The sequence below is a fragment of the Castor canadensis genome, chromosome 17 (genome assembly GCF_047511655.1).
Source record: "Castor canadensis chromosome 17, mCasCan1.hap1v2, whole genome shotgun sequence".
NCBI lineage: Eukaryota > Metazoa > Chordata > Mammalia > Rodentia > Castoridae > Castor > Castor canadensis.
In genome coordinates, this window is record NC_133402.1 from 55579960 (window position 1) to 55592739 (window position 12780).

The 12780-nt window shown below is 39.1% G+C and overlaps 1 protein-coding gene across 3 annotated transcripts in view; it reads right to left on the bottom strand.

Moving 5' to 3' along the window:
- Positions 1–7204: 7204 nt before the first annotated feature.
- Positions 7205–12780, bottom strand: part of Ryk (receptor like tyrosine kinase) — a 92460-nt gene continuing 86884 nt past the window's right edge. For 2 of the 3 annotated variants that reach the window (XM_074059385.1, XM_074059384.1), the window contains exons 14-15: positions 9258–9394; positions 7205–8328 (exon numbers count right to left, since the gene is read on the bottom strand). In XM_074059385.1, coding sequence (XP_073915486.1) covers positions 8217–8328; positions 9258–9394 — 249 coding nt within the window. In that variant the 3' untranslated portion in view covers positions 7205–8216. Of the gene's footprint in view, positions 8329–9257; positions 9395–12337; positions 12469–12780 lie in introns of those variants that run through there. The other variant, XM_074059386.1, reaches the window with a different exon arrangement.

The window sequence follows — 12780 nt, forward strand, 5'->3', positions numbered from 1 at the left end:
GCTATGGACTAGCTAAGTGGCCCTCAAGGGCCCATGTGTTAAAGGCTTCGTCCCCAGTTCATGGCACTGCTGGAAGGTGGCCCTAAAGAGGTGGGGCCTACTTGAAAATATTCTGGCTGTATGGTGCCATGCCCTTGCAGGGCCGTTGGGACTTTCGTACCTCCTCCCTTTGCTTCCTGGCTACCATGAGGTGAAGAGCTGACTCTACCATGCACTTCCTGTGCTCCCCACCATGATGTACTGTTATTGCATGCTCAAAAGCAACAGAATCAACCAACTACGGACTGAAACATCCAGCAATGAACTAAACTAACCTTCCCTCTTTTATTATCTCAGGCATCGTGTTAGTAATGGAAAGCTGACTAATGGACGGTGAAAAGTACTGTGCGCTAAGATGGGAAGTCTGACCATGCTCATGTCTATGCTCTTTGACTGCCTTTCCTTTGTTGTCGATCTCCCAAACCATCGCTCCAGTAGAGGACTTGTCATCTTCCAGAACTCAGGTTGCAGAGCAGAGGTGGGATTATGGCAGAAAGTAGTTAGAACCAGAGTTAGTGCTTTGTGGCTAGAGTAGGATCTGGGTTGAAGCCTTCAGTTGGCTTAGTTCTGTGTACAGCCTCAGCAGAGTCCCACTCTCCCTTGTTCTTGGTCAGCTTCAAGTAGGCTTCCAACATTTACAGGCCCCTACCCAACCTCTCTCAACAAACAAAATCATCTCTTACATCATTAGAAATACTGAGACCAAAAAGTATGGTCTCCCAAAATACCCTGTACGCCCCTGCAATCCTTTCCTCTCATTCCAATGGTATAGGTAGGTGTCTTCTCTGTGCTCTGGTCAGACTCCCTGGATTAAAGTCACAGTTCCACTGTGTACTGCCTGTGCGACCTATCTCAACTTCCATTTCCTCAGCTATAAAGTGGAAGTGATAATCTGACTCCACACGATTAAGATTACATGAGATAACACATGCAATTAATATAGTACCTGATGGGCAGTAAGCAACAGCCACCTACTACTAACATTGCTAAAACAAACATGCCCACATCACTACCTGAGGGAGGCTCTTTTTATCTCTAGCGCCTCCAGAACAAAGGCTGCACTTCTTAACCTCGGGCCCTCGTGGCACACCTGCCATTTAGCCCTAGACTCTCCCCTCCTGACCCTCTGCCTTGAATACTTCAATGTCATATACTTCAATGACAGCAACTGGCCACAGTCTAAAAGCGTGAACTAAATAAAATCAGCATGTACTCACTTGACAGATTATCTATGAAAATGCCAGCTAATGGAGTGTTAGTCACTTCTCCAAGAAATTGACTTCCCTTCCTGGAAAAGCACACCCACCTTCCAAAACACACCAAGAAAGAGCCTCTTTTCTCTTTATGTCTGGGAAGTGGTACTGAATTCAATTTCCTTAATTTGTAAAATAAAAGGATAGGTTACAATCCTTTCATCTCTAAAATGTAATGCTATTCTAAGGTGGTGATGGAAAAAAACAGTATTTGTATCTATTTCTAAATCTTACATTGTTTAAATACATTTGCAGTGTCACGTCCTGTGGAAAGGGGGCAAAATTCCTTCAAGAGGGCCACACAACACATGAGCCAGAGGGCAAGGCTGGCAACAAAGGTATGCTAAAGAATTTTAAGAGGTCCAGAGTGGCCAGGGAATGTGGAACAGGGGAAGTCCCTTGATATGGAGTTAGTCCAGGTTTCCACAGAGCCAGGCAGGCCAGACTCCTGTCTCTTCCTTTTCCTGCCTTCCCAGAAGAGTGAGGACTCTAAGGGAGCACTTCACTTACCATGTGACAAAAATCTTGCTTAGATGACTAAGAATACCTGTTAGGAGCTGACCCTCCCCTTCCAGCTAAGTCATCTGAGGACCTATGGGGTAGGGATGGGGCAAAGGCCAAAGGGACACTGCCTAGAAATGCTAACACAAAGCTCAAAACACATGCACCAAGCATTGTACTCCCTGACAAAGATATTAGGCTAGGGCCACAGCCATTCTGGCTTCACAAAATTGGGGCTACAGTGGATTTATTCAGAGTAACTCTGGGGTTCTACTGGAGCCAAGACCCATCAACAATTCCTCTTGGAGTCCACCAAAGTCTCTAGCACAGTACCTTGTTCTCTGAATCATACAGACAACTTCTAAAGTATTCTTTAGGTGGACATTAAATAATTCTGTGACCAAACAGTGTCAGCTCAGGTTAACCTCATATGAATGCAAATGTCCAAATAAAGACATATAAGATACTGTCTAATAAATTCATGCAATATATCATTAAATAAGTGTTTACGCTCTTTTAATATTAATTTCCATGCAGTCTTAATAGCCACTCTCTGGCTTACCTCCAAAGGTCTTAGGTAGTTATATCATAAAGCTAAAGCAAAGGTACCTTGGGATAGATACTGCATGCCAAGAACAGAGGAGAACATAAATAACTTTGCAAGCCCAAATCTGTTAAGTAGCAGCAGGATTATGGGCTGATAAAAAAAAACAGAAGGGCCAGAGGCCAAAGTAACAGCAGTCACAATGGAATAGTAGGGCTTTCTGGACAAAGATAAAAGCTAAACGTGTAGTGGTGACCCTTGCCAGGCTTTCCCCTCCAACAATGGCAGTACTCACCAATCTAAAAACCAAGTTGATTGGGCACTCCCTACAGTTGCTAAGACTCTTCACAATCACTGCACTGACTCTCATATCTGACAGAACTTTCAAAGCAATAAATACATTGCTGAAGGAGGCCAGGTAACAGGCTGCTTCCACACCAGGGAAAACAGTGCCAGGAGCCCACCACCAACCGCCCTTCTCTTCCCCTCATTCTTACCAATGGAAACCCCTTTTTGTGCAAATGAGAATGTGATCAAATAAAAACTCAATTTCCTCAAGTTCATATCAACTGATAAATTAATAGTTACATATATTTGGATGATGGAATTTTTGGTAACATAAAAGACTGACACTCTTGTTGACCATGCTACAACATGCTACAAGCACAACCCTGAAAACCTGTGCTAAGTGAAAGAAGCTAGACACAAGAGGCCACATATTATATGATTCCATTTATATGAAAGGTCCAGAACAGGCAAATCTAGAGACATTAAGTAGTTTAGTGGTTGCTCACAGCTAAGGGTGGGAGAGGAATTAAGAATGGCTGCAAAGGTATATGAGGTTTCTTTTAGGAGAAAGAAAAGTGAACTAGAAAGCCGGCCAGGCTGGTACTTATCTATAACCCTAGCACTTCAGAGGCTGAAGCAGGAGGACACAAGTTTGAGACTAGCCTAAGCTACATAGCAAGACCCTGTCTCAAAAACCAAATCAAACAAACAAACAAAACTGAATTATATTGTGGCTGATGACTACATTAACTCTATTAACATACTAAAAATCACTGAATCATATACTTTAAACAGATGACATATGAATTATATCTCAATAAAACTGTTTTTAAGAACCTGGTACACTCTAATTTCCTGGGATGCCAAACAGCCACTGGTGGGAACGTACGACAGGAAAGCTAGCTTCCTCGGTTAACCCACGCTTTCCTACCTAGAACAAGTTCTATGCCCTGGAGGTCCCGAGAAGCCACCGCATGCCAAGAGAGCACAGCAGCAGAAAGGGAGGAGCGGTCGTGGACGAAGTCCTGGCGTAACTGCACCAACCCTAGCTCCTCTCTCAGAATCTGTCACGGAAGAATACGAAAGCTGTAGTTATACCTCTGTATCCAGGCTTCCACGTCCTGGATTTAACCAACCTTGGATCAAAAATGTTCAGAAAAATACTGTGTCTGTATTAAGAAGTACACACTTGATTTCTTGTCCTTGCTCCCTAAAAATACAGAATACTTTTACATAGCATTTATATCAGGTACTATAAGTAACCTAGAGAGGATTTAAAGAATGTAGGAGGACATGTGTAGGCTATATGCAAATATTATGCCACGTTATATAAGGGACGTGGATATCCATAGATTTTTGGAATCCAGAGAGTCCTGGAACCCATTCCCTATAAGATACTAAAGGATGATTGTATTTGGTTAAGTGATGATAATGGATCTTTATCACTTGCAGCCAAATGCCATCCCTAAGGATGTCAGACTATTTAATATTAGCCTAGTCTAGCTGACTCTTGGACCCAAGAAGGCAAAAGTCAAAGGGTAATAAAGCACTGAGAAATATGAAAGAAAAGTCAATTCCAAATGTAACTTTCAATCACCATGGACTTAATCCTAGGTTTTGTGTTTTTTTTTTTTTTAGTGCAGTTATTTTATTTTTAAACTATATTTGCTTTCCCTATTCTTAATATATCCTTAGAAGAGTCCTTACCCCTCTAAAAACAAATAATTTAAAAACGTTTCATTTTTGAAGTACTGATAAACCAATTAAGAACAAATGGCATATTTATTCAAAGGAATAATTTTGGCTATCATCAATTCTCTTCTGTTTTTTAAAAAAAGTTTTTAGTTGTATAACAAAAATATGTGGTCTTTTGAGACTCAGTGGTATCTCCCTTTAAGCCCCGTAGGTCTGGTTGGCCTTAATTTCAGGGAAGAATCAGATGAGCACAGACAGCTTACTTATATATAAATGTATGCTGTCAGTACAAACATAAAGGATGTTCATGTATGTCAGGAAACTGGAAATGACGGTCAATGTTATCCTGAAACATTAAGGGCAAAATTGAAGGCAGAAAGAAAAACTAACTTAAGAAGCAAGTACTTACATTTTTATTTTTTAACCCCATAAATTAAATTACCTCCTTTCTATTGTATGGGATAGGGGCAACGGGCACAGGAGAATAATACCTAGAAAACAATCTTCTAAAGTTAATGAATTATTTGATTTGCCATAATTATTTTCATGCATAATGAAGTTGCATGCATAATAAAGCTGACCTATGGAAGTATGAAAAAAACTTTGCAACCAGGTTAAACTAGTCCTGTGACCAAAGAAAAATTAGAGAAAATAAAGTAAAAAGATGGTGATGGGGCAGTAAGGGTGGAGATATGAAAGAGGACTTAGGTGAGCACTGAGATGGGAGATGGTATTCATAGCAATCTGTCTCTTCTTATTTCATTCTTTATAGTGCATAAAACAAACTCTTCAAATATGAACATAATGCTTTCAAAGGATTAAAAGGATCTTGTCTTTTCTTTTTTGATGCTGGGATTGAACCCGGGGTCTAGTGCATGCTAGGCAAGCACTCCATTGCTGAGCTACATCCCAGCCCTAAAAAGATTTTTAAAGCCTTCCTCACCTGTCACCAACATCCAATGGATCTAGGCTATTATCTCTAATCTGCCCCTTCAGTCTGTCTCGTCCACTGCCCAAATTGGTTCAAATCACTATCTTTTCTTTCCTCAATTATGCAATGGCCTCTTAAAGGTTCTCATTACTTCTACCTTTGCCTCCCTACAATCTAATCTTCGCAAGAGTTGGGACAATCTTTCTAAAAAGACAAATAGGATTGTGTCACTCCTTATGTGAAAACTCCTTAAGTGAATCCCCATTGTATTTAGAATAAAATATAAGAATGTCCTATGGTTTACAAGGATCTACTGTCTGCTTCCTACACCTCTCAGATCTCATTTGAGATCTCTCCTCCCAGCAGCAGAAGTTGGAGGATGGGTGGGGCAAGCTGAGACTGAAGTCACAGCTTGTTTCTGCTTTTAGGCTTCTGCAATTATGTCCCTTCTGCTTGGATCTTCTCATGGCTGGCTCCTTGTCATTCAGATTTCAACCCAATGCCACCTGCTCAAAGAAGCCTGGCTAACCATGCCATTAAAGCTATTCTTTCTAATACCATTCTATTATTTCTATCATAGTACTTACCCAAATCTTATTTATATTCATTCTCTGTTTCTCCTAACTAGAATTTAAGATCTTGAAAGGGAGACCCATCATCTGTCTTGTTCCTTGCATATCTCAGAGAGTTGGGGATACAGCTGGCATTCAATAACTACATACTGGATCTCTCTTGCTTATTAATTTTTCCAACTGGAAGTGCTGGAAAAAAGACAAAATACAATGGACCTCTAGATCACTAGTCAGCTTATAACTTGCTATCAGTGCTTGGTCAATTTGCTTCTTCCCTATAAAAGTTTATATTTTCTGCAAAATCTGTTCAGTAATATTCACAAACTATGACAAAAACCACTGGAAGAGGATCAGCATGGAAATCTTGTTAACACTTTTTTCCTTTCTCTGTCAAAAGAAAGTAGCTCAGCAAGAAAATTCTACTAAAAAATAAAAATATATATAAGGACTGGGGGGCATGGCTCAAGTGATGGTGATTGTTTAGCAAGTGCAAGACCCTAAGTTCAACCCCTAGTACTGCAAAAACAAAACAATCCCCCCTCAAAAAGAAAGATAAAAGAGCTTACAAACACAAAATGATTAAGGCACCATACCATCTCAGCAAGCTGAGAGCCCTTCTTAACTGGGACACAAGTCTGGTATCAGCACTTTATCTTTTGGTCTTGTACCTGGAACACTGATTTCTGAACAGTGTACTAACCTGAATGCAAAACCAGAATGCACTGAATAGTGGAAGGGGTGTGTGAGCTGAACTGAACTAGCCCATGTGCATGGTACACGGCGCTCAGTAAGAATGCAGGTTGTGAACAAAAGCACTGGCACCTTACAAGGAGCTTCTTTAGACACTAGGCACCTGGGGCTAAATAGTTCATAAACCCAAAACACCAATGTTGTTAAATGGCATGCAGAAAATTACATTCTTGGCATGTTTCTGGGAGACATTGTACTGTGTGAACCATTTTGCAGATGTGTTGCTAATTTATGGAGCTTATTTAGAAATTGCAAAAGCCTGCAACTGCCACACATTTTCACTTATACAACCTTGAGGATGGAAAGAGTGGGAGGCACCTGTAGGCCTAGCTATTTCGTAGGCCTTCGAATCTTGCCTTAGGCCAACTAACACCGAGTATACATGCGTACTTACCCTTTACTTACAGGATCTGGAGAAATATTTCAGTGTTTTAATATTCCATGTAATAATAATTCCAAGCTTTGATTATGCCCTAAAGGCTAAACACAGTCAGCTGTCCTTGTGTTAGGGCTTTAGAGCCTAAGTGAAATACTCATGAGATGAACATGACCATCTACCTGCTGCATGTTCAAAGACTTAACAGACTGAATAACCAATCATGTGTTATGAACAATATTTTCAATACTGCTGTAATATAAAACAAATCCTTTAATTTTTCAAGTGTTTTATAAACAATTTTACACTTAAGCCAGTCTTGAAGATAAGCACAAAATTTACCAGTTTACAATTAAGAAAAAAAATCCACAACAAACTCAAGCACCTCCTCTGTGCATAGCACTATATTCTAGGTGCAACCGAAGGAAATCTTCACCTCAGAATGTGATTTCACTTTCTGGAATTGCATTATCTCCTTTCCCAGAGAGTAAAAATAAATAAAGTCTCCATTGTTTCCTACTAATCTGACCCAAACCCTCTTCTGGCTCACAGGAAAGCTAATTTCTAACCAAAAAATTAAGATGTGATGAACTCAGACCCTGCTTTCCCCAAAGTAAGAAAGCAGAACTCCCTTTCCACTAAAACAATAAGAAATAAACAATTTCCCATGCAAGGGCAGTTTGTTTTGAATAAGTGTTTTTTAAACTCCTTTTTCTCTCTAGCTTTTCTTTCAGTTTTCTTCCTTTAATATTGCTTTTCTTTATACAAAGCAAATCAGACATCTTTTTATGCTGTTTTTTCTTTCCTAAATATTGTATCTTGAAGACAAAAAACATTCCCAAAAGCAGTGATAAAAATAGTATTAAAAAAAAAATCTTTAAAGGTGAGTCACTTACATTACCTCAATGAAGTAAAAAAAATAAAAAGCAGTTGGCACTAAGATAGCTATTCCAAAGATCTGTGTCTAAACAATTTTAAAAACTGTTTATTTTGTAAGAATGTACCCCCTAGTCCAAAGTAACTATGTTAAATTTTTTTTTTTTTGGCCAAAAAAACATACAAAACCCCTTTCAGTTCAACCTAATAAAAGTGATTATCTAGAAAAATACTCCATATTATTGAGTCTGTCTTTTAAAAAAGTTCAGATTCTAAAGCATTTCTAAGGCACGGTGTTCTGGAAGACAAATGTGCTTTTGCTGGCGTGACGTTACACGTGAAGCATCCATGACAGGCACCTTCCTCTGATGCTGTAGGACTGTGAGACAAGTCAGACATAGGCTCCCAGGGCGGCATGGAACTCTGTGAGACACTGGACCAGCTGCTGAAACTTGGGCCTCTCCTCTGGATCTAAGGCCCAGCAACAGGCCATCACAGCAAATCTGCAGAGACAACAATGGAAACAGTGGCTAGTAATGAATGACATAGCACTCCTTACCTTTTGGTCAGTCTGCTGCCAGTTAAATTTGCTATCCAAATGTATAAATGCAGAAGACAACATATTAAAAACTGATCAACTTTACTATGTATTAGCAGTTCTAAAATGGGGGGAAAGCTTAAATGAGTTATTTGGACTGTATGTATAGATTTCAATTCTTCATGAGAACATACTAAATTATTTCAGCAAATACAGTTTTAAGTAAATGCACAAAACAGTCAAAAAAAAATAACTTGTGTTACTCTGCATGTCAGTTCTCAGAGGAAGAACTTAGACGAAGTGTTATCTCGCCAAGAACGCCGATCTACAACAAAGCTGCTGCCTTGCTCTGGCGTGGAAACAAACCTGAGGGGACTTCTGGAAATCACATTCACCTGTGCCCCCACTTACCAGCCCCTGCCTGTCCCTACCTACCCCATGCCCATGATATGGAAGGTTAGCTATATGGTGAAAGCAGGAGGCAAGAAGCACCTATGTCACTCAGTAACCTACAGCATCTATCTCATGCATCAACTGACACCTGGCAAGGCACGATGACAATGAGAAAGGCTTGTGCAAGTGCTACATCCTTAAGTCTGCTTACAAGTCAGGTAAAGACACAGTAGTCAGTCAGTTTTCTCACTACTACATTAAACTCTCAAACTACTTCATAGTGCTTACATTACCACTACAAATGTAAGATGTCAAGTACATGAAATAGTGAAAGAATCCGTCTGACTTTGTAGTTCTCTATAAGAGCCTAATTAATTCAAGTCTGAAATGTCGTTATTCTCAAAAGGAAGGCACTGTATGAACATGGAAACCTGCTCTTTTTCTTTCATAACAATACAGAAAATGCAATGAAACTCATGTCTTCGAGACTAAAAAACTCACAGCTCATCAGGACAGTTGATTGGTTGGGCTATCCGGTAACCATCTTTCAGGTATGCAGCCATCTCAAAGGGGTCGATGTCCACGTAGGGAGTCTGGCCCAGAGTCATGAGCTCCCACAGCGTCACTCCAAAGGCCCACTGGGAAAGGATCAGCAGCACAATGAGGTGACATTTTAAAACAGCTGCTTGGACACTGCTGCCTATGGCTATAGGCCAAAAATAGCAGTTCAATTAACTTTTAAGGAAAGCAAAATATTTATTAAAAAAAAAAAAAAAGCCTATTACCAGCCATAGTGGCACACATCTGCAATCCCAGCTACTCAGGAGGTGGAAACAGGATTTCGAGTTTGAGACTTTATTTCAAAAACAAAAGGACTGAAGACATAGCTCACATGGGAGAGCACCTGCCTAGCAAGCACAAGCCCTGGGTTCAATCACCGGTACCATTAAAAAAAAAAAAAAAACAAGTCTGTAATAACATGTTAGTTTCTCTTTCTGGGGTAGAAAAGAAAGCATTTTAATGAATGTATCCTTTAATGTGAATATTAGTATTATATACTCTTAAGTAGTTAGATCTGGTGGAAGAGTTTTTACTATTGGTTATAAGCTATATTATCAAAAACCATGAGTTATATCTAAGATTTTCCTAATATGAAAATTTGTAACTTTATTAAGGTTAGCTTGAATAGTGGAGAAGTGAAAAATGAATGTAACTACAGACCGAATAAGTAAAATGTGCAAATTAGGTAAAATATAAGAAGTCATAGATTTTTAGTATTTTTTCTTTGATGCTGGGGATTGAACCCAGGGCCTTGTACATATAAAGTCCTTGCTCTACCACTGAGCTATATCCTTAGCCCTGCTTACAAATTAAAAATCTTAACCAACAAAAATATCCTGCAACCTTGCTTGAGTAAGAATCAGATGCATTTAAAATCAGCATGTGAACTGCAAACAGGAGTTGGAATTGTAAGCAGCAGGAGCAGCGTCCACTCATGGAGTGACTATGGCTTCCCATTTCTGCCACGCTCTGGCTGCACTGTGGCTCCCAGACAGCATGTGGAGGACAAGCAACATGTACACATGGGGCTGCTGCCATGCATCTGGGAAGGGCTCAGATCAGGGAAATTATCCATTGTCACATGTGAGCCCCAAGGTCCCAACAACTGAAGCTGGGTGAGGAGGAATATATCTGTGTACTACAGTAAAATGTTCATGAGTTCTTACAAGTTCTGGGTATTCTGCAATCTTCTTCACATTTAACTTACAGCACAAACCCTGAAAATCATACATTGGTGGCACAATTTTATAAAGTGAGGAAACTAAGGCTCAGATTAGTGACTTGCCCAACAATACATAGTTTTTAATGAGTAAAAAAGAAAAAAAGACAAATATAAGTCTGTTTACAAAATCTAAGCACAATGCATTAAAATTTAGAATACTACATTTAATAAAAAATCTAGAATTACTCTGCAAAACATATAGATTTTAAAAAATAATAACCATACAGGTAGATTGGAGCATCCCTAATCCAAAAATCCAAAATCCGATAGAGTGCTGACATGATCCTGCAAGTATCACACACAAAATTATTTTAAAATATTGCATAAAATTACCTTCATAAAGGCATATTATGAAACATAAATGATTTTTAGATTTGGGCGTTTAGACTTGGGTCTTACCCCCAAGATATTCTTATCATATACATGCAAATATTCCAAAATCTGAAAAAGTCCAAAACACGTTGAGTCCCAAGCATTTCTGATAAGTCAGTCAACAAGTATTAATGAACAACAGCCACATTTTTTACTGGAATCTCTGTGAAGAAGAAAACAGTGGAATGACTTTTTTTTGCTTTGGAAAACCTGGTAGCACTGTGTGTGGTGGCTCAGGCTGACCTTAAACTCACTGTGTAGGCCAGGTTGACTTGGAACTCATGATCTCCCTGCCTCAGCCTCCAGAGTGCTGGGATTATAGACATGCACCATCACACCCAGCTCAGAATGACATTTAAAAAAATATATTTTTAGGGGATGGGAGGAAAAGGAGGGGGCGGGGGGAAGAGGGGAGAAATGACCCAAACACTGTATGCACATATGAATAAGAGAAAAAAAATAAATAAAAAATAAATAAATAAAAATAAAAAATATTTTTAAGACTATCAATGAATGACTCTGTATCAAGCCAAAGTATACTTCAGAAATGAAGACAAAATACAGAACTATTAAGACAAACAAAAGCTGAGAAAATGTCAGTATCAGACAGACCTGAACTACAAGACATAGGAATGCACTCTTTATATGGAAAGAAAATAGGTGAGATGGAAACTTGGATTTATAAAATGAATGAAATGCTGAAAGCATATAGATAAAATATTTTTTCCTCAATTTAAAATTTATTCAAACTGTTTAAAGCAAAAACAACTAACAATGTATCTGGGGTTTATAACATAGAGAAGTAAAATGTATGTCCATTACAGTATAAAGGAGGGAAGGGAATGAGTGGATCTACTACCTTGTAATGTGCCTACACTAAAGCTAAAGCAGTGTTACTATTTAACAACAAACAAAACCGAAACCCAGAGGTGTGTATTTGTTACAGTTTGAATGTGAAATGTCCCCCATAGGCTCATGTGTTGAAGACTTGGTCCCCAGCAGGTGCTGCTATTTTGGAAGGTGGTAGAAAGTACATGTGGGGTCTTGTTGGATGAAGTAGGTCACTGGAACATGCCTTTGAAAGGCATCTTATCCCTGACCCCTCCGTATCTCGTTCTTCGCTTCCTGGCTGCCTTGAGGTAAGTAACTCTGAACTACCTCGACCTCTCTCCCATGGTGTCCTGACTCACTTGCAATGGAGCCAGCTGACCCTGGACTAAAACCTCTGAAACTGTAAGCCAAAATAAACCCTTTCTCCTTATAAGCAGTTTCTCTCAGGTATTTTGTCACAGTGAAATTAAATTAAATTAATAATATTAGGAATGGAAGAGGATCATTTCAGATCCTATAGACACCAAAAAGTATTATAAATTCAATTTTACACCAATAAACTCAGTAATTTAGATGAAATAAGTAAATTTCTGAAAATACAAATTACCAAATCAGACATAAGAGCAAGTAGAAAATCTATACAGCCTGTATCTATTAAAGAGATTTAACTCACAATTTAAAACCTTTCCACAAAGAAGGTTCCATATCCATTTTCACAGGTGAATTCTATAAAATTCAGAAGAAATAATAATACAAATCTGTACTAGTTTTCTAGGGCTGCCATAACAAACTATCACAAACTATTGGCTTAAACCACAAAAATTTATTGTCTCAAGGGGTCAGCAGGAACACACCCTCTGAGTCACGTCAGGGAGACTCCTTCCTTCCCTACTTATTCTTAGTCTCTGGTGGTTACCAGCAGTACTTGATGTTCCTTGATGTCACATTCTGAGGTACTGGGGTTGAAGAATTTCAACATATATTTTCTGGGGGGGACACAATTCAACCCACTACACAATCTTACACAAAGTCTTTCAG